Genomic DNA, 22,789 nt, shown 5'->3' on the forward strand with positions numbered 1-22,789 from the left:
CAGATCTAGTCCAATTAATGAAAAGCGAAAAAAAGTATTGTCATAGAAAAAAAAATTATGTCCCTAAGTTTACCGAGCCATATAAAAATACAGTCCCTATATAAAACATTTAAGGCTTTCTATTATAGCAAACCATTTGTCTGGCCTATGTACAGCAACCTAAACCCTTTTTGTCCCACAGTCTCTGTAAAGGTTAGGTTGTCCTCTTGGTTTCTAGTCACAAGGGTACTACTCTCATTTACCTATCGACGCCCACAAATAGTATTTTATCAAGAGATCATGCTTTTTTAGGTTCTTAAAGTACAATGATATGTGTGGTTTTATATTTTGAGCAGCTATACCATAGTACAAAGGTCCATGCATATGAAGCCATCTATGGATAAGGCTACATGGTGTCCTAGATTTTATCCTTCTCGTGGATTCTCAGTAACTATAGGCCAGGGGCACCCTAATTACAATGATTTACCTTTCCATTGATGATGTTTAGTCGATAGAACTTGACTTTAATACAAGAAATATAAAGTGATTTTGGAATTTGTGAGAATGATTTGAAGGTGCTATGTCTGATAAAAATTTAATTTTTATGCCAAATATTTCAACCATACAGGTACAAGCATTTCCATATGCCCGTTCCATCGGTGGGAAAGATGGGGAAAATACATCCTTTTAGACCTGTCATCAAAGTGAGCTCATATTCCATTTCAATTAACTCCAATGATCACCTCAATATGGCTTCATAAGGGAGGCAAACAGACCCTGGAAGAATTCAAAGTGGTAAAAGCGTTATACAGGTTTATAGAAAATTAACTTGAGATATTAAAAAAAATAATGAAATCTCAAATGACATATAATATTAGACTCACCTGTTTGAACATTTACAGCATCTAAAACATTAATGATTATCGGCTACTAATAAGAATGAAATTATGGGAAATATGTCCTGGAATTAAATTCAGCAATGTTTGTTAGTAATGGTCAACGATCTCAGCCTAAATGTATCTTTTACCATTTTGCTTACCAGGAATGAGTCCCTCAGGGTCCATGTATCTAACGTCACTAGTGATGGGATTTTGTACTAATCCATTGCAAGTACCTAAGAAGGTGGCGATTGTAGCTCCAACGTTTTAAATAAAAGAAGGCTGAAATTCGACCGAACGAGAATCATAGAAAATCGCCTCCTTCGAAATTGATTTGAAGTGTGGTAAAAAAGAAGGATATCCTTTTTTTGTCTTTAGTCGTATAATAGTCATCTCTACTTGTGGTTATGGAAGTGCAGAAGTTTCCTCCTTCACCAAACTGGAACTCGAGTGATATTTTATGCGCTGGGCCGCATGGAATTGTGATTTATGGATCGAGAAACACGCTGGTGGTAGCCAATTTTGAAGATAAATTATTTGATAACCCCTCCTTCCCTAAATGTGAATTAATTGACCTAGCACATAAAGAAAGAATAACCTCAGTACGTTGTTGTCCCAGTGAATCTGCCAAATATAGTCGCTTTTTCGCAACTGGTGGCGATGATTCGATAGTAAAACTATGGAATATGACCACACTTTCTCCAGTAATGGCAAATTTTGCCCATGGAGTAAGTACATCGTTCTTTTATACTGCAATGTCTTCTCAGTCATCTGGCACTGATTTAAATACAATGACTATAAAATATTTTTATTTGACAGGACGAAAAGAAAATAATAGCAATGGATTGGACGTGGAAATCAAGCAGTTTTGTTCTTTCTGTTGATGATGCCGGTTTTATTGTGGCTTGGGATTTGGAGAAGAACTTGACTACTAAGATAAATGTCACGAAGCTGCTCCAGGCAAAGAAGAATACCATGCTGAAAGCATATACCGGTAAACTACTACCGTTAGTAATTAAATGCTGCCCGCACCAAGAAGATCTGGTAGCTGTAGGAATAAAAGGAGGCCTGGTTTGCTTAATAACTCTAAGAGGTTTGTATCGTCATTTCTATCGTCAACTTTTTAATTTTCCAGAATAACCGTTTTTTGTAGTCTTCCTTGTAATGCTTACCTTCCAACAATGCTGTCAGCTACGGTTTTGTTGGCGGGCTGTTCCTTTCATGTCATTAGAATTTCGGGAGAATGTTTGAGAGAAGGATACATTATGGAAACCTTCCCCCAAGATTGTAGCTTAAAATATTGTTATATTCTTCTGCTTAGATTTTGTTAGGTATCTATTCATTCATTCAACACGAATCTCTTTAATCAGAGGAATACTATGAAAGGTTTTACTATTTAAATGAGCGGATCCTAATAAATCACAATACAATAAAGTTAAACACTTAATATTTACTGTTCAATCAGTCTACTTCATTAGGTTCAGAAATATATATTATTATTAGCATTCCTCTGGTTAAGGTAGGTTTTGCATGAACACAACCTATACAGTGGTACAGCAAAACCTTTCCTTGCTGTTGCTAACAAAACGCAACCTGACATTCAACACTACAATGTCTCTCTCCAGTGACGCATATGTCCTTCCTTTATACCACTGAAAATGCCCATTGTATTCATATCTCTTTTTTGTTTGCTTCGAGTTCTCCCTTCTTCTATTACCATCTTCAACATTCCATCACCAATCAAAATGCTCGTCCTCCTTTGGATTTCTCCCAGCAACCATCTCTCCTCTCGACTTACGATGCCTAGTTCTTCCTTGTTTGTTTTCCTTTCTCTCAATTTCACCTTTTCTATCATTCTCCGCACCCATATTTCCAAAGACTCCAATTATATTTCTTTAATGATCAAATTTACACCCCATAAAAAAATCAGTTAATCTTAATCAAAATCAATAAATTTTAGTTATGGTTGGAGTAGATTCTTCTGCACTGAAGAGGATGATAGAAAAGGCTAACAAGGGGCATGCAGATTATATGGGGGGACCCAAAAAAAATAAGTAGATCAGGATGGTAGGATCAAATTGGTGAACAGGTACTGGAAATGTGTGAAGCAGGTTCAGTAAAGCAAAGTAGTAGTAAAGATGGCTACTGACAGGATGAATAGTTTTCCTATAAATAAGATGGATATTAGTCTACTGAAGATGTGAATTAGGTATTATACTCGGAGTGTGTACTTGTGCAGAAATGTGGACTTCGAGAGCAATGGACAAGAAAAGACTTGAGTCATCCAAAATGTTAGCAAGGAGAAGAATAGAGGTAGCAAAATAGATTACTCCTTTCTTTTCAGGGGGATCGAGTTGGTTAGGTGGCTAACATACAGGCTATCCACCCAGAGGGCCCGGGTTCGAATCCCAGAGGTGGCAGAAATTTTTCAGTGGTATCCCGATCCCTACTTGAGGTGCTTTGTGGGGAGCACTTTGAGTGATTACAATGTCCGTCAGATGGGACATAAAACTGCAGACCCCTTGGTGACTTTCGACAAGAGTTAGTTTCTCTATACCCTTCCTTTCCCCTCCATCCCTAATGGCGCAAATGACCTTAGCTGTCGGTCGCCTCCCCTAAAACTACTGCTACTTTTCCTTTCATTAATCTTTCCATTGCCTTCAAAAGATATTAAATGTTTGATGACTATATAATTTTTTTCAGAATATGAAATCTGATCTGCAGCTTTAGCAGTTCATCTGGGTAAATTTTGGGTAATTTTATGAAGTATTTTTTGGCAGATGTTTTAAGTTTTGGATAAGGTTGATGTATAGACATGACCTCACTGCTTTAGCATACTCATAAGAGTTCTGTCACATCTGCCAGATATATTTTATGGTGATCTGGATGTGGTTGTGACTAACAAATTCACCAATGTCTTGTTCCTCTTTGTTTCTCTAGATTTTGAGCCTCTGGGCATACTTTTCTTCTGAAGAAGAGTCCTTGAATGCATTTTGATAGTAAAGTGTTAATATTAAATTTTTGAGGTAGAATTAAATGATCATAGCTAAAGTTGTAAGGAGTGTCATGCCTGAGTGTAGTGTATTGTGAGTGTCTGTATTTTAGGCCTTAGTGTGAAAGAACTGAACAAGTATTTAGATTCACTAAGGTGTTTGTAATTTACTCCCAATTTCAGATTCGGGACAGGTTCTGCATTGCATGCGTGCACATGATAAAGACGTTACCTCATTGTCATGGTGTCCAGTGCAAGAAAATGTGCTCGAAGGGAAAGATGATATGGATCAAGACAAGGCATTTTTATTGGCATCAGTTTGTAAAGACCGCCTAATATACATATGGCGAGGCATTGATGGTAATGTTCTGAGGAAAATCAAACTGCCGCACAATTTTTTAGGACGCCAGGCAAGACTTAATGCATCTGGTTCTTATATAAATCTTGACTGGACTATGAGGGATACTATTGTTTGCAGTTCAAATTATGGTGAAATAATGAAGTAAGTTATTGAAATTTTATTTGTATATACGGCTTAGTTGTAGACATTATTCTTTTGAGGACATTTCTTCGTTTAATAGTTCAATGAAATATTTGAATGGCATATCTTAAAATGGGCTATCCATAATCCTTGTTAATATATCCAATGATATTTTTCTTTCTAAAGGTAAACAATGTATTTTATTTTAATGATTATAATAATACTTGGCCAAAGGCAACTGATAAAGCTGTAAATATTAGAATTATTAAAACTTCCATAATTCTGGAAATTATGCAAATAACAGCTGACTCAATTTCAAGATATGTTAAGACTAGGGAATCATATAACCATCAAAACTGAAAATTGATCTAAATCATTTCATTAATTTATTTGGAGTTTCACATTAATTCAATATTACTAGCCGTAAGAGCTCATTTCTATCAATATTGTTTCATCTAGTTATTTTAAAATTGTTAAATATATGTTTAACAAAGCAAAATATATTTTAATTTAATAAATGGTTATAATTACAGCCTGTCTTACTTTAAAGAAAAATAATCATACTTTGATTTTACTATTTCACTTTTTGATCCATAAAAATGCTGGAAAATATTTCTAACTAGTTGTGAGAAAAGTGTAGTATAATGTTTAAAATGTAAGCTTGCAAGAATTTAAGTGAGTCGTGTAGTCGGTCTGACAAGTGTATTCGGTATTGAAATCCCATGAGAAAACTCAATCTCTGGTTTTGTACAAAAACTTGAATAGTCTTGATGCAGATTTCTAGGATTCAGCGCATTGGAGTTAACTAAGTTCTAGGTTTGGCCAGTGAAGTTATTTATGTTCATGAGTCATGACTTAGTTCTTTAATAACTAAGACTAAAAACTGTCCTCTCTGAGGATTTTTTTACTAAATAAAATTTCATTTATTTTTGTTCCCTACTTGTATTTATCAATTTCTATTTTTCTTTGAGGCCCATTCAAAAATAAAAGTATAACTTCTATTAAGTGCATAAAAGTGTAGCATTAAAGAAGGAGCCAAAGTATTCTTAAATTCTCTGCCAGATCTTGATCCTTCAATGGGACTCAAATGCTTTAATAATTGCGATTATAATGCCAAATTTCTATTATTAATAATATTTTTCTATCTCTTCTATGATAGCAATTTTTTTAAGATAAATATTTTGGCCTTCCTTAATTTTAGTTTTATTCAAGTTGTGTATGCTAGTTTTTTCTTTTTTTTGCATCTTTAGGGAATATATATTTTAATATATTATACTAGGTGAATGGGTAAGAGGTCCATATATTCCCTGTATGTGTTTCACCCAGGGGAGAAAGTGAGTGAGGGTAATGCCTAAGTTTTATAATGTGAAAATAGCCTAGCCAAGTATGAACATCTGATCTGTAACTCTTTCTTTTGATACTTCCAGTTTTACTTCTATTCTCCAGAACTGGTGGAACTGAATTACTGATCTGAATTGTGAACAAAATTGGAAGCATTGGAGTGATTGGCCCCTTGGTGTGGATATGACAAGGGTGATGTAATCCTTGGCATTTCCTAGCCAATAATGGCCCAATCACCTGATACATGACTGCTATGTAACAATGAAAATAGGAATTAAATAATTTTTTGCTGAAATCCATCTGTTTGAATGTCAAGCGGACATTTTTTCCATTCAGTACACAAAGTTACATTCAGTATAAATGAACGATGCAGGGCCAGGGATTATATGGCGGGACTGATGAATAATGAAAGAAGTTATTTGGTGTTTTCTACTTCAAGAAGTTTTATTTCAACATGTTTTGATGTTTTTTCTGCATCATAATCAAGACTTAATTATGATGCGAAAAACTGAAAATAGTTTAAATAAAATTCCTTAAGTGTAAAACTGCAAATAATACATTGTATTTCATTTAATGTGGTAAAGTTATATGTGTGACTTGGTTTAGTTAAATAACTTTCTTAATATGATGTGTATTGTAATGAACATTCACCAAGAGGTCCTATTTCCTTTTCTGCGCCTTCGCCAAAGCAGGTCATCCATTGTCTTCACCTCTCTGTGCTTTGCATATAATGGAATGAATGTAACTTGTTGATTTCCAACAGGTTTGACCTGTCCTCTAGAAACAGAGATCTTAATGACGTTGACGACTTGAAGAGTGACGGTCCAATTCAACCTAAGTGGTGTTTAGTTCATGATATACATCCAAGGTGTGTTTTTGCAGTCCAATCTGCCCTGTACCCAAAGTCAAGAGATTGTGGGGCAGAAAAGAAGGCTGTAGTTTGGAGCACAGCCCAAGATCGGCATTTGGTGGCAGTTTCTTTGGATGATGGGAAGATCCTCGTCAACCTCCCAACCATTGGTGGCTTTGTGTATTGTATGGCCCCATCTCCATTTGACCCAAGCAGGTTAGTTTTATCTTTTCTTTTATCAAATGAGTGTACAATCTTAACTTAAGTCTTCCATTAGGAGTTGCTAGCTAGAGAAGGTCAATGCTGTGTGCCTGAGAATAGGGCAGTGTGCCCTGACTCAGGCGTCTCTCGATGGAGGAGAAAGTTGAACTGTGGAGCAAGGTCTGGGATTCCCTTTTGAATCTTTGTCACCCTCTGATGATATGTGGAAAGTATACGAGGAAGTAAATGAATCTCTAAATATTAGGAGAGATCCTGACGTTACCCTTACAATAATTATTATATTGTTATTTATTTGTCTCTTGACCAAAACCTTTTAAGGAGTGGGCACAACACTTTTTGCAGCTTCTTTCTCTGCATAGTTTTTTTTTTCTTTTCTTCCCAGCTACATTGTAACCATTTTACCCCTCCAACCGCCCCCTCCTTTTATCAGAAGGTATATATAGCCAGCGTGCTTCTATGAGGACCACCTGATGTTCAACGTCGAAACCTGGGTCGTGTTTGTAAAATAAAGTGTGTGGAATTACATAGTCAATTATTTCATTACATTTCAATCTGCATAGTTTGTTTCATGGTATCCACTATTGCTTGAACTGGAAAGGGCTCCTTTTCAAAGGTGTTCTAAACCATAATGGGGATGCTATGTGGGGACCACACCATTCGGAATACTCCCATCTATTGGATGTGACATTAAACTGTGTTATCCCTTGGTGCTTTTTGCATGCCAATGCTGATGCCGGGCGATCCTTTCCCAAGTTCCCTGAATGTCCTACCTCTTCCAAGTTACTCACCTATCCCCCCAGTTGTGGAAATGAACCTAACTGCCAGTCAGCTACCCGAAATTATTCCACCTAGTCTTACTTATTTTTTGACTGGTCCCCTCAAAAATTTGATCTGAGATTCTCTGTATGTGAAAGTTTACAGGGATTATATAATACCTTCCTCTAATAAGTAGGCTTCCAATGATAATGCACCACACTGATCCCACTTTATTATTTTAGCAGTATTTTAACGGCTTTGGATAGGTTTTTGATGGATTATGGCTCAAAATACTACTGAATATTCTCCCAAACTATATGCTAACAAGATGAGAAATATTCTTTAAATCAATGCTACATATCACATCATTTTTCAGCTCTGAATTCTTTTAACTCACTTAATCCCATCCAAAATGCTTCTTTTCCTCCCTCTACATTACTCTTTTCCAGCATCCTCCCCAAAGTCTTCAGCATTTGACTGTCTTTCCAAAGATCAAGATTTTTAATGTAGCTCCCTTGAGCTACATTAAATGAAATCAGATCTTTTTAGCTCATCAATAGCATGGTCATGGCTTTGTCTATGCAAGCCAGCAATATGAAATTACATTCATAATTTATTCATGTCTTTTCTCTATTTCTATTTGCAAAATGTATATTTTTAATACCCAAAAAATTATTGAAACTGTAGACCCAATCTAATCTGTTTCTTTCATTATTCTTTTGATTAACAGAATTGCTGTTGGTGTTGGAGATTTTTCCATTCGAATATGGAACACAGGAAACACCAAAGAAATACAGATGAGCACATTATGGCAGAAAATCAAAGGGAAAGTGATGGCTGTAAGTGGCTGTGTATTTTCATGACTATTTGTATGCAACTACTTCTAATCATTAGTTATAATACTGGAGTAACATTCCCAGCGATACTCAAATGAAGACATATTTCACTGTGATCCAACAGCATATGCAATACAGCAAATTGAAGTATTTAGCTTACATATATTACTTTTTGGTTCATGATTAAATGTAATGTTATGGTAGTGAATTGCATGAATGGCTGAACTGAGCTAGCCACAGATTTCCTTGATGTCTGTGGTCTTTAAAGTGACGCTTTAATGTTAGAATGCAATAGAAGAAATTATGGCCAGATGATGCCAACTGCAACCCCACACTAACTGTCCGCAAAGACACTGCAATGCTAGAATTCCAGTAGGAATAACTTGTCCATCGAAACTGTTGAATTCCTTCTGGAAACATATTGTTTGGAACTTTCATCTTGTTATTGCCTTGATTTTGGCACTTTTATACATTGTGGTCAAAGATGCAATTTGACTGAGTCCAAGGTAAGATGTTTGTAAGTCAATAATAACAATGAGGCAGCACCCACAAGGTTTCTGTTGCTTTGTTTTGCTGCATAAAATACTCCTCCAACCAAGTATTTATTAAAATAAGAGGGGGGAAGAAACTCCAATGGCCGTAATAATTTACGGCCGTTGGAGTTTATTTCCCCCCTCTTATTTTAACTGAAAGGCCGTGGAGCTCATTATTTCTCGCCAAGTATTTGTTACTTAATCAAGTTATTGATGCTGGTATTCTATTCCATTTTTTAAAAAAGTTATCATGTATTCGAGCCTTCATCTCCACTATTTGTCATTCTTAACATTGGTTTTTGATGCAGCCATGTGCTCAACCCTTCAGTCATCTGACATTTTCATGCCTACATGTGTCATCTCTTTTATGTCTGTCATAAATCCTTCCATGTTTCCTGTCCAAGGTCATACGTTCTTTTCTCTTAACTACTGTCTTAATACCCGAATTACTTTCATAGGGAAAGTGCCATTTTAGCCCACTCTCTAGAAGTTTTTCACTGTTGTGAGCAAATGGGAGGTTGATTTCAAGTTTTCAGTAAATTTTAGTGTGTTAAGAGAGTTGAACTTTCCTAGCCATGCCTCAATCACTCACCTCTATCAAATTTGTATCATTCTGTTCTTGCATTATGGTCCAACATGTTCAACAAATCCACTAACGATGTATAATTTAAGAAGACTGAACAATGTTTATCCTAAATGATAATCATTTTTTTATTTATTTCCCCAAATGTTAATGTATTTAAAATAATTAGTATTTAAGATAATATATCCTATATTTGTGTATGTATGAATATGCAACAAATCTCCAGACAAATAAATGTATTATTATTATTATATCAATTCAATAATATGTGTGCTGTGAATGAGCATTTAATAAAATTAGTTTTTTTCTTTTGTCATTCAAAGTATGATGGAATTTATTTATACATTTATTTATTTTACCTGTATTTCACTGACCCATGTTTAAGATAATTCATAAATATAATTCCATAGTTCAATTTAGTCCCTTTGAAAACAGAAATGAAGGCATTTTGCATTTATGATGGTTGAATACATTCTGTTGTTATTGTTTCCTTCTAGATTGCATGGCATCCTATGCAAGAAATGAAATTGGCTTTTGGGACTCATGAAGGAAGGGTTGGAATTCAGGATATTACACCAGGGAGGCTGCCAGTGGTTTTCATTCTGAGACACAAAAGTGCAGTTTATTCCCTCTCCTGGGGTCCTCCTTGCTATAAAGAAGGTTTGTTCAAGTGTGAAATTATATAGTTAACTTTTTTTTAACTGGTGAAGTTTATAAGTACTCTTTCAACTTCATGCATTTCAGGTTAATAAATATTATTTGCTTCCAGGTGCATAATATGTGTTGACTGCAGTTAGGGCTATCGTTAGAAATAATGGACATACTCTAATCTGGCTCTTTATCATATGAGCTACCTGACCTCCTCCTAGCTGTTGTTATAATGCCCTCCCTCTTTGCCTGGTAATCACTGGCAATTCTGCTTACCATGTAACAGTTTCTCCTAATTGACCCCAATCCTTGTGCATCTTCCACACCCAAAGAAAACTCAGAGCTCCCAGCTCCACAAAAGCATTTTATTTTTATACATTGTGATTCAGTTTTGAGTCGCTAGGATAATTGTTGAAATAGATAACTGGGCATCTAGAAGGCATCTACTAAAATATTTTACTTATTGGTTCGACTAAATAATATTTGTTTCATTAATAGAAATTGCTAGAATTCCCAGTTGATTTAATGAACCTCTCTGCTTGTTTAATAATAATAATTATATTTATTAGCCATAGGCAAAAACATTTTAAATACTGGTAAAGGAAAAAGAACATAAAAAAGTTCGCTATATGTGAACACAGCATGACTAAGGCAGTGTATAAATGAATAATGTACTTTTTTTTTGGTATAGACAAAATCCAAATTATAGCTTGTTAAATTTGATGTGTTGATAAAAGTTATTGGACAACATTTTTGGAGAATATCTTTTGCTCGTAATTTCAATTTTTTGTTTTCTAGCCATTTATTTACTTTTTGTTGGTGGTTTGTTGTAGAGATTAAAGAAACCCTTGATGTAAATGACATTGAGGCTTTCTGAAGCTTTGTAGCTGTTTGGATGAATAATTTCATTTGATCTTTTGTTTTAACTCTGTTAGTCTGAATGGTTTTCAAAGGGATTGCAAGTTTTGTAAGCATGAAATTCATAGTTCAAAATGTTGAATTCTGCATAAATGATTTTTTTTTACTTGTACGATTTTCAAATGTTATGAGTGAATGGGATATTATTCAGTAGTTCTTGTTTTCTATCTATCAATACCTTTGACAGGTTACTTCATCTGAAAATATATAAGCCTGATGATTAGTATGATTTTTGTCTTTCCTTAGGAGAGACAAAAATTAGTTTTCATTCACTTTTGGTTGACATTGTTCATTAGAATTTACATAATAATCGAAGTAGAGACTTTTGATGTCACTGACTTTTTTTTTAATTCATTGAAATTGTATGAAGACACCATGTTAGTCTAGTGGGTCATATGCTTATTAGCTCCCACAGAAGCTTTACAAGTTAGAGTGTAGCCTCAGATGTGAATGGCAAGTGAGCATGGATGTGGATATTCCCGAGTTGAATTAACAGTGTGATTTAACCTTAACTTTGTCATTCACAAGTTTGCTTGTGTGGGAATCTGACTCAAGTATGAGAAGCCTGCATCCGCTAAAGATAATTTTTAGGGCTACATCTACATCTTACTGTAGATTCAACCACTGGGATAAAAGAAGAGAGAGATAAACCCACTGACAGATTCAATAGCTCATTCTTCCCTCACATTACACGCATTCGTGACTAAATCAAACCATAGTACCCGAATGCTAAAAGACTGAAATTTAATGAGGGGATCGAGATGGTGCGGGGGCTAACGTACTGGCTTCCCACCCTGAGGGCGCGGGTTCAAATCCCGGCGGTGTTGAATATTTTTCAGAGGTATCTCGATCCCTAACTTGAGGTGCTTTGTGGAGGGCACTTTGAGTGAGTACGTCGTCCGTCGGATGGGATGTTAAGCTGCGGACCCCTTGGCGCCTTTCGTAAAGAGTAGGCTAATGCCGACGCCGGGTTTCTCTCCACCCTTCATCCTTTCCTGTCCTTCCCCTATGGCGCAAATGACCTTAGCTGTCGGTCGCCTCCCCTCAAAACTACTACTGAAATTTAATGATTTATCAAAGCACACCAATAATCATATTATATATATTGCATATAAGCATGTACGTGCATGAGTGTTTTTGTATAATAGCAAATATATGAGGGAGTAACATTTTGATGTTCAAGGGCACAAGTGCAATTTTTTAACAATCTTATTTTTACATGAAAAACTGCACTTTAATCTACTTTTCATCATAGTTTCCTCCAATATTAATATTCGTATTTCCACCACTTATCATATTGTACAACAAACTTCTGAATTTCGTTGTCTGATTTACCAACCACTGCAGAATGGCTGTTTAGACATCATTATCATCGTCTGCTGCTGCTGACTGCCTAAATGCTATTTAAAGTGTGGGAACAAGTGGTCATCCCTGAGTGGGCTAAATGGAGGGTGATCAAATTGTTCTCAACCTTATGTTGTGATGAGATCTTGGATTTGACAAGTCCCACACTGGATGGGTATTGTCATGAAGCAACGAAATCTTACTGTGCATCCCATGTCTATTGAAAATTAGTATTGCAATCATTAAATGCCATTGCCCATTTTCTTTCGATTCTATCGCTCATTGTGTTTTCTCCGCACACTTAATTGATTTACCAATGAATTTCGACCTCTCACATCTTTTGCGCTCAGAAAAAAAATTGTAGTGCTTATTTTGCAATCAGTGGGAATTTCAATAGTCTTGGATATCTGTAATACACTCAAACCAATGTAAAAATGGACGAATGCTTCCGTGATGGCATCTCTAGATAGTCAATAGAAACTGTAGTGACTTAAGAGACATGCCTCAAGTATTCAAATGCATATGTGAACTACTATCCTGGCATATATGGCTAGTGCCCTTGCAGTGGCTTGCAAGGTATTGTGTAGATGTAGTTGTAACACTATCAGCAATCGAAAGCACCTGCAGACTATTTACAAAATGTTTTCATTGTTTCTCTACATTAGGAGACACGGAAACCCTGCCTCAGCACTGCCTTTACTCTTGTGGTGACAATGAAATACTCCAGTACAATCCTGAAGCACCAGAAAAAGGTATTTAAAAATTAACATTTAAAATTAGAAAATGTATCACTTTTCATGAATTAAAAGTAAAGAGTATTGATAATTGAGGGAAGGGCTTAATTGGTTTCACTGTGCTTTTTATGTTCCTTGATTCATGTGCTAAATTTTCTTCCCTTTGCATTTTGTTCTTCTTATGTAGATATTTCTCTCTTCACGCCCTTCAATATTATCCTGTATAGCTACAAAACTGTGTACCAATCTATCTTTTTGATTTGGGACGTGTTAATTGGATTCAGTTGACTGTTGTAATTGTCATTCATAGATCTCTGCTATTTTTTTCTCTAAGCTGAAAAGGGTTTTAACCCTGAACAGCTAAAGTAAAAATTATCTCACATGCAATAGTCGTTCTTAAAAATTCCGTAAGAAGCTCAATTTCACCTTGCCACCTTGGTTATTTGGTTGTGTTTGAAACTTGTATTTTGTCATAATTTTATTTCAGTATTCACATAAAATTCATACTTAGAGTGGACACTCACATACAATGGCCAGAAATATTGGTAAAATTATGTGCAACTTATTGGGAATCAATGTATTTAAATATATATTATTTCCCTAAATTTATGCGATTTTGGGCTTTTATAAACTTATCATATTCTTTATGATTTACACTGGTCCTTCTTCAGTTTTTGGTCCTTTCTTTTGTTTCTTCAAAGTTGTTGAATGCAAGAAGTAGTTAATTTTATTCACATGTGAGTACTATATTTAGCTAGGTTCCATAAATATGTTGTTATTTCCAAAAATTTTTATTACAGAACCTAAAAGAATGAGTTTGCTCATGAGAGGGAGTGACGTGGAACATAAAAGGAAGATGGGTACTTGTACAGATGTTGCATGGAAACCTGATAACTCTCTTCTTGCTGTTGGAAATAGTGATGGGTAAGTTGTTTAAGCCGATTCATTCTAAGAATCAAATGTGAATATGTATACTTATTCCATCAAATTGATTAATGTAGTGTTATTTGATTCATGAAGTAGTGCATAGTGGTTATTTATATGTTACTATGGTGATGGCCTGCCATACTATTGTGAGGAGGATGGTCTGCTTAAAGTAATTCTGAAGATTTTTATTTTAAAGCTACTATTTAAATGTTTACATATTTTGTGAAATTTGGTCGACATTGCTGATTTAGAAGTGTGGAAATTGGCATATTTTTTGTATCTTCCAGTCACATTTAACTAATGGCATCATTTTTTGGGAATCATCTCATGGATTTTCAAAAGTGTTTCTTGTGCAAAAGAGAGGTATAAGGTGTGTAACAAAAATACCTGCTCCTCAAGTCTGTAGAGCATACTGTAAAGAGTTGAAAATTTTCTCCTTGCCATGCTTGTACATTAACCACTTGTGCCTCTATATTATGGACTACAGGAGTGAACTCATTACCAATGCTCAAATACATTAGCAGAACACTCGAGAAAGATTGGATGTGCGCATGTTTTGTCAGTCAACAGCAATAAACAATGGTCCCTTCCACTTAGCCATTAAGTCTACAACCATTTGCCATCTGGCATAAGAAATTCCTCTTCTAGGGCATAATTTGAAAAGAAACTTAGTATTTAGTGTAAGAGAAGAGGCACTACGTATAAAATGCACGATTTTCTGGAAGTCTTTTGGACTTATAAATTTGTTATATACATGTTCTTCCTCTATTGTGCCATGTATTCAAATGACCTATAATACATTTTATCCACATAAAATATTTCGATCAATAAATAATATTATTACTCATGTTTACAATTGTGGGTGACTCATCAAAGTTACTGTTGTGCCTATTCCGTATTTTCTTTAAATTTAAAATGTTGCTATTGTGATCGTGCATCTTAGTTTTTTGCATCAGCTTCCTTCTGTGAGATAAAATAGAATATGTTAACAATTCTGTGGAGAGTTTGTGATTCCAAATGTTCTGAAAAATATTTTTATTGTGTCCTGCTTGATTCCTGTCCCCCGCCATGAAATGATTTTGCAGACTAAATTTTGTGAGCATCTGAAATTATTTATGATGTTTGTTGTATGTTACTCATTCAAATTTTATTCATTGTTGTTCTTTACTATTAAGAGGGCAGCTCCTACTCATGAATATCTTTTATGTGTGTGTATACAGTGTGAGTTTAACTTTTGAAGCACTATAGATGTTAATGCACAGTAAAATTAATGGACGAACTGCAACTATGTTGTTCATTCATTGTTTTATACAAGTGATAATAAAATTTCTTTTCGTTATCATTACAGGACTATGCAGCTGTTCACCCCTCCCCATTTGAAGCTTGTTTATACTTTATATGCTCATCGTAAGCTATTAATGACATTGGTTTGGCACCCAATAGGCACGTCGTCAGACACAGGCCTATCACCAATGCGCCATTGTTTGGCAACAGGATCCAATGAGAATGTAATTCATGTCTATGACTTCACAAACCTAATTAAAGCAGGTGACTATCTTTTCATTCTTATGTTTTTTTTTTCACATTAATTCAATGAGGGGCATTCAAATGAAAAGCAACCACCCGCCATAATACATGGTCCGTGTGAAAGGTGACAACACTTGTTACGTATCAATGCTGCCATCGCTGTTGTAGGAGAACTGCATAGTGGCAACTCACAGGCGCACACAGTGTTTGGGTTATCTCCTTGTTGGTGCTCGTACTGGTCTAGTGTGTTCGTCCAGCTGATTTCAAATATAATAAAGAATAAGAACATAACATCCCTCTTTGCAAAACACCTCATCGAAAGTGATCACAAAAGTGACTTTGTGACAAAAATCATTCATTTTGAAAATAAAGGTCAAAGGCTCGATGCTTTGGAGCAGTTAGAAATTTCGAAATGTGTCCGTTGGAAAGATGAACTTGCCAGCGAAATTTTGTATCCCTCCCACTCCCCACTCCAAGACCTATCACTCTTCTAAGTCAAAGATTTAATTCTATTTTCTTCCCAGGTACATTGTAAACTTTTTACCCCTCCAACATATTATATCTCAGGTGTATATACCAAGTTTACTTCTATGAGGACCACCTGATGATGATGTTTAATGCCAAAACCTGTGTCGGGTTTTTTAAATCAAAGTGTGTGGAATTATAAAGTAAATTCATTTCATTTCAATATGTTATGCTAACTCCATAAAGTAATGCCTGAGACTGCAAATTTTATTAATATGACTTTCAGGCTTAATAATACACTTGACAAAGTCTTTTCTCTTGAAATTAATTTTTAATTTGATGATATTTGTAATTTGATAATTCATTCTCCGTAATACTTGGACAGTGAAATGGCAGGCCAAAGTAAAGATTTGCTTATCAAGAACAGCAAATAAGGGGAACAGGATTTCCACCCTCATTTGCTATATTAGATACAAAGTACTTGTATGCTCTAAAACATACAAATGTATATGTCTATAAGGCTATTGGGAATCAGGTGATTTCAGTGGTTTTTATGTGTTTTATATTTTAATTATTGAAATGTCTAATTCTTTGAATTCTGTCAAAATCTAGTGACGGCAGGAGTTGAATATAATAATCCGATCCAAACTGTTGCCAAACTATCTGGTCACCAGAAGAAGGTAGTCAATCTATCATGGAGTCCTCATTCATCTGGCCAGCTGTGCTCAGCTTCTTATGATAACACTATCAGGGTAAGTTTCATTGACTTCTGATACAATGTAAAGTTTAAGTTGTGAAAATCCCAAACTTTACATGGAGGTGGTTATTACTGCACTCGTGATACTAACCTGAAGGCCAAAGGTTTAAATTCCCCTGGAATGGTCTGGTGAGAATGAAGAGATTGAGCTTAAATAAAATTGAATTCAGTTCAAAAAGGACAGCAGTCTTGCCTTCAGCTTTTGATATGCCAATCTGATAGGTTTTGCTGTCAGTTAACCAAAAGGTTTTGTGCTCAAATGAGGTTTTTGGTAGGTTATAAACTTTGAGTTGTGCAAGTTGAAATGCATTTCCTTGTAATTGAAGCATCCAAATTAAGAGTTATTGAGTCAATTAAATTCAGAATAATTCACATCTGTCAGGATTAAAAGTATATATTTATCATCATGTTTACATTAGCATCTTCCTCTCATTACTGTCATCATGTTGAGTGTTAAAAATCAATTTTAGCTAGCATATTACTTTATCCCCGCTTCACTGACTGTTTAAATAATGTATTAAATGCAGTAAACTTTCAAATGTTTGTGTACGAATGATCCAGGATATTCTCTCCCTAGCACCTCAAAATTTAATTGATAATTTTATCAATAATTTTATAATCATGAAGGCAAACAAAAATACTTTTAAACCTTCAGGGTGCAGTGCTTAAATCCAGACAAATTTCAATTTGAATTTCCTGCCATATCGTAGTTCTACTTGAGGTCACAATTGGCGTTCTTGAAAGCGATAGGCATCTAGTAAACAGTCGTAACCTCAAAATGGACGAGATGTTACATACATGTGTGGAGTACAATCAAAGAGCCTCTATTTTCGAAAGTGTTAGCACTGGGCATTATATTTCGAAATAGTTTGATTCTTTGGGTATCCCAGATCAACTGTTTACGATATTTTGGCAAAGTATAATGCTTCTGAGAAGTCTGAAGAAGGTTTTGCTAACCTGGCGAAGAAATCTCATTCAAGGAAACGCATGTTTATTTGGATTTAAGCGCCGCACTCTGTAGATATGCTTTTTAAGAAATGCAAGTTCTAAATACATATGCTCTCTTAAAAGTTATTGATTTTATAAAATAAAAGGTCGATAGTCTTTAATGTTTTAACTTAAACAGTTTTGTGCTATCCATTTTTTTGCATTTTGCCAAATTTAACAGAGCCCAGTTAATTTTTTTAACCACTGTTGTTTCCTGAAATAATAAATAGTGATTGCCCATAACTCCACTGTATATTTTTTCTCCTCTCTTTTATGAAAAATCCCTTTTAGGTTTGGGACGTGATCCATGAAACATGCTTAGCTTGTTTCATGGGACATTCAGGAGCTGGGCTAGCTTGCATGTGGAGCTCTTATGACCCAGATGTCATCATCAGCGGTTCGACAGATTTCACCCTCTGTGCATGGAGAATATCAATGTGCAAATATGTTAAGAAATCTACCAGTGAGTCTTTTTCTCTTTGCTCTATTGCCCCATTTTTTTGAGCACATTTTTCTCTAATCGCCACCCTTATAATAAATATCGTGGAATTAATTTGAAAGAGAATGCTTCTTATTTTTTCTTTGAAATGTAATATCTTCCTTTTGCTTCAGCTGGTGGAAGTGCTAAGAAAAAGCCTCCCCCTGTCACTGTGGCTTCTGCTGAAACAACGGAGAAGGTAGAAACGGCCAATGGTGGAAGTAGTGCCAGTTTGCCTGTTGCCAAATCTGTTAAAGGTAAGTCAGGAGCAAAAGTCTCTTCTTTGTTTTTGTGTATTAATACGTTTTTCTGAAGACCCTTCAGCAGTTGAGCTGTAGACGGGTGTCAATCCAATGAGGGTGAGGGATGAGCCTTTAGGAATGTTTTTGAATTTAATAAAATTCAAAATGGATATTACCGAAATCCTCAACATTCCTTTTAAATACCTACCATATTCTAATCAAAAAGTTATCTACTGCAAGATGCATTGCCATCTGTACTAGATCACTGTGATTTCTTCAAAATATAACATGATTTTCAATGCTCATTTTAAGGAAATGGTAATCAAATTATTTATGTTCCCATTTGAAATTTCCCTTCCCCTTCCTCTCACTTTAGAGGCCATCTAGATTCTTTACTTGCCGGAGGCTGTGATGATATTAATTTGAATGAATCTAAACATTTTCAAGAAAACTTTCAATGAATCAGCTACTTTTAAGTAACATCATCAATAATCATTTTGTACTCACCAATCAATTGATATCTAAAGGAAATAAGCTCCAATTGTTCTTAGTTTAAACTAGTAAAAAATAAGTTAGCACAAAAGTGAAACCGCTATTTTAAGTCTCTAAAAAACTTGATAATTCCTCCTCAGTAAATTGCATGGCAAATTTCTTGAGTAAACCCATGGCTGGGAACTCATCCATTTATCTTTTGGGTCCAGGATGTTAATACATTTATGAATTTATTCCAAATTTGAAATATTCCTTCCGGTGAATGTTATCAGAAGTACTCTGTACTTCCTATTAAAAACAAGGGATAGTGTGTCCAGTGCGCTCATTGATGCCTTACCTTTGACTATGGATAAACCTTGATACGGTATATCTTTGGGGATGAAACAAATTTCTGTTCTAAAATAGCATTGTGATGCATGGCGCTCTGTATTCTCACCTCCTGGTGTGTTTGGTATTTACACCACTGTACCTTTGGGTTTTTTGAATGGTCACAAAAGGGCAATGTCTTAGTGCTGCCCTCTTCATTGGGGTTAATCTGCATATGTGGTTTTTTAGTTGACTTGCCAAGTAGTTATTGTAAGAAGAACTTACACGTCAGGTCATCTATGAGTCACATTTGGAGGACTGGAACACTGAAGGAACCTGTATTGTCATTTGTTAATTGTACCATTTGGTGGCCATCATTGTCCATTCTATATAGTTCATGAAAACGTAACTCTGTTTTAAATGTAACCCTTAGTCCAATGGGGGTAAGAAGTAAGAGTGCATAGTAAAGTCCCTCCCTGTAGGTAATTCCTTACCTCTTTTTGATGTCCCTGTCATCACTGAAAAATTCCCCCTCTTTGTACGCCTCTTTTTCAGCTTCTCATTAAAAAAACTCCTTCCATCCCAATCCTTGTCTTCTCAAACTCTGCCTTCAGCTTCAATCTTCAGCATATGATTCATGAGCACCGAGTGCATGCCTTATCTATGTGAAAATGCTTTGAAGTTTACCATCTAACTGTAGAATAGGTTATAAACTTTTTAATCTATGTGTATATGTCAATTCCATAAAGTAATGAATGTAACCGTATATGTTTTGAGTATTATCTTGCCCAACTGTTCAATCAATGGTGGTGGCTTTGTGATGGGATCTTTAAGAAGAATCGCAGAACTCTTTTTATTTATAGAAGTAATTCAACTGTACATAATTCTTTTTCTTTTCCTCACCAAAGTATGATTGCTGAAGAGCAATACTGATCAAACAATGTTATTCTTTATCCAGATGTAGAGAGTTCAAAAGGTAGCTTTACGTGGAAGGGATCACTGTTTCCAATTTCATGGAAGGTTTCCGGTGGTATTGGCATGGTTAATGGTGTACGCCGACTCTTGGAAAAAGAAGAAAAGGGGACTTTGGAGGCAAGGGAAGAGCCGAACAGTGCAAAATTACTATTTTTCGGAGACAGGAATGACATGCATCACTTGTTGAAGAAAGAGGGTGAGTGCATAAAATGTTTAACCATTGACATTAGTTTTAAATATCAACTGGGTAAACCATGACAACAAAATTTGTTTCTTATACATTTGATTTTGATCTAATTCAACCTCCCACTCATCCTCATGTCTCAAAAAGACAGATCAGAATGGTTCTATACATGTCATTAAGAAGCTTGAGTCTGTAAATGTTTTGTTAATTGACTCTTGATTCCTACATGCTCTCATCTCTAGACATGAATAGAGAATATGATAGAATGAATATGTTCAGGGGAATCTCTTTAATCTAAAGTATGAAGAGAATTTTAAAAGTGGTTTTGAGATTGAAAATGATACTCGTTTCTGTTTGGCAGAGGAGCATCACAAATCTCAAGGCAACATGGAGCAGGCCCAGCTGATGGAGCTGTGGCGAGGAAATGTTGCAGACATGATAAAAGATGCCATTGCCAAGGGAAACCTATCTGACTGGTTGGTCTCCATGGCACCCACAGCTTCTCATAAGTAAGTGCACTTCAAACTTGGGGAGAATAGGTGATGCCCTGGCTGTAAAGAGAACATTAATAGAAGGGTATATGGAATGAATTACTGATCGAAGCACTTTTCCATTTGATAAAATTTTTTAAATATTTTACGACCGGGTTTCGATGTATTACATCATCATCACCTGATGTAGTCACCATATTGTAGTTCCACTGGAGTTTGCAGTTGGTATTCTTGAAAGCTATAGGTATCTAGTAAACAGTCATAACCTCAAAATAGCCAAGATGTTACTAACTAACAAGTGTGGGGTACGATCAAAGAGCCGCTATTACCGAAAGTGTTCGCGCCAGGCGTTATGTTTTGAAATAGTTTGATTCTTCTCGTACCTCAGATCAATTGTTTACTGTATTGTGGTTAAGTATAATGCTTCAGAGAAGTCTGGGGAAGGTTTCGCTGACCTGGCGAAGAAATCTCATTGGAGGAAACGCATGTTAGTCCAGATTTAAGCGCTGCATCCTGTTAACATTCAGGGAATATTTAAGATTTTGAATATTTTAAAGTTAGGTCTACAACTACATATCCTTGGAACTTTACTTAGGATTCTCATTGCTCATTTTTGCAGCCAAAAGAGGTACATGGAATTATATGGGTGCCCCCATGCAGCAATACTGGAATACATCTAGGATGTCTGTCTGTGGTTTTTGGGCAGTTCTACTTGAGAGACAGAGAAATAATAAAAGTTTTAATTTTTTTTCAGGCTGTGGGTGGAGGCCTGTCAAGCTTACTCTGAACAGTTGGCAGCAAATGGAAAATACAACCATGCAGCGACTTACCTTCTTGCTTGCCATAAGGTAAAGCTTTGATTTAGTCGGTTGAATGCCAAATGACTCTAGGTTGATTGCATGCATAATAAGTTAATAGTGAGTTCCTTCACTTTATGTGGGAAACAAGAAAAAAAATACCATCAGTCCATAAGCTTGGGTGAATTGGCTTTAGTGTTTATGCCTTTTTCTTTGCCAAACTTAACCATTTCAATGCTTTTCAGCTTGTTATGCTCTTCATTGGATAGGTTCAAAGTATGTCAGTTTAGACAAAAAATTATATTTCTCCATGAGAACTTGAATGTAATTGTAACCTTGAACATCGCATTAGCCTTTTGAAACGTTGGGTCTAAATATAAATTATGGAACATTTCAAAGCCATCATTTTATTACAACGTGGAACTTTTATATAAAAGGTGATTTTGCATTACCTGATGGTTTATTTCTGTTACTCAAGCCATAAACGTCTGGTATAGCTAACTCACCCTTTAGTATGATAGAAATCAGTTCAATATATACAGGGTTAAACTATCATCACTTTAGGCTATCAAAATCCTAGGATTGGTTTTCCTAGAGTTGTGATTTATTTTTGCTATTTGTCTTCCAATGTTTTTTGTGGTTTGAACTTTTGCAAGAATTTCCAGAATTTTTGCCATCATAAGGTTTACCTTTTTTACTTCCAGAAAACTCGCTCCTAGTTTTTAAAATTTTAAATGTTCCAAAAATATTTGTTGAAGTCTTGCAGTTTTAGTGTAAGATATCAAAATTTACAAATGATTTTGACAATTCTTTATAAATTCAAAGTTTGAATAAATCATCTTTCAGTTTTTTATTGGACCAGGGTATTATGATGATGCTGATTTATCTGCCCAACAGCAGGCAAAGTGGCCTGGTTATTTGACGGTAACCCCTAATGGGGGGTATGGTCATTAGTAGGGCGGGAACCCTCAACTCGGTTTGTCCATCCTGAAACTCTCTTGGATTGGATCCGAGCATGTCATGTTAACTGGTTCCTACTGCGCTCGCGAGCATGGCATGTTCAAAT

General features: G+C 35.5%; 1 protein-coding gene and 1 long non-coding RNA gene across 2 annotated transcripts in view; one reads left to right on the forward strand and one right to left on the reverse strand.

Annotated features, from left to right (window-relative positions):
* Positions 1–558: 558 nt before the first annotated feature.
* Positions 559–1,112, reverse strand: LOC139691594 (uncharacterized). The gene is made up of 3 exons (XR_011701610.1): positions 1,019–1,112; positions 864–940; positions 559–756 (listed from the first exon to the last, which is right to left on the reverse strand). It is a non-coding gene; the product is annotated as an uncharacterized lncRNA (long non-coding RNA).
* Positions 1,113–1,132: 20 nt separating this feature from the next.
* The window catches only part of LOC139691592 (gem-associated protein 5-like), a 30,947-nt gene continuing 9,290 nt past the window's right edge, over positions 1,133–22,789 (forward strand). Inside the window, exons 1-15 of the mRNA XM_071589487.1 lie at positions 1,133–1,585; positions 1,677–1,950; positions 4,033–4,351; positions 6,435–6,737; positions 8,230–8,338; positions 9,949–10,111; positions 13,027–13,113; positions 13,896–14,019; positions 15,371–15,570; positions 16,627–16,766; positions 18,050–18,221; positions 18,371–18,493; positions 20,235–20,447; positions 20,797–20,944; positions 21,681–21,774. Of these exons, the coding sequence (XP_071445588.1) occupies positions 1,265–1,585; positions 1,677–1,950; positions 4,033–4,351; positions 6,435–6,737; positions 8,230–8,338; positions 9,949–10,111; positions 13,027–13,113; positions 13,896–14,019; positions 15,371–15,570; positions 16,627–16,766; positions 18,050–18,221; positions 18,371–18,493; positions 20,235–20,447; positions 20,797–20,944; positions 21,681–21,774 (2,790 nt within the window). The 5' untranslated portion in view covers positions 1,133–1,264. The remainder of the gene's footprint in view (positions 1,586–1,676; positions 1,951–4,032; positions 4,352–6,434; positions 6,738–8,229; positions 8,339–9,948; positions 10,112–13,026; positions 13,114–13,895; positions 14,020–15,370; positions 15,571–16,626; positions 16,767–18,049; positions 18,222–18,370; positions 18,494–20,234; positions 20,448–20,796; positions 20,945–21,680; positions 21,775–22,789) is intronic.

The sequence above is a fragment of the Hetaerina americana genome, unplaced genomic scaffold (genome assembly GCF_022747635.1).
Source record: "Hetaerina americana unplaced genomic scaffold, ioHetAmer1.1.p SCAF_38, whole genome shotgun sequence".
Classification (NCBI taxonomy): Eukaryota; Metazoa; Arthropoda; class Insecta; order Odonata; family Calopterygidae; genus Hetaerina; species Hetaerina americana.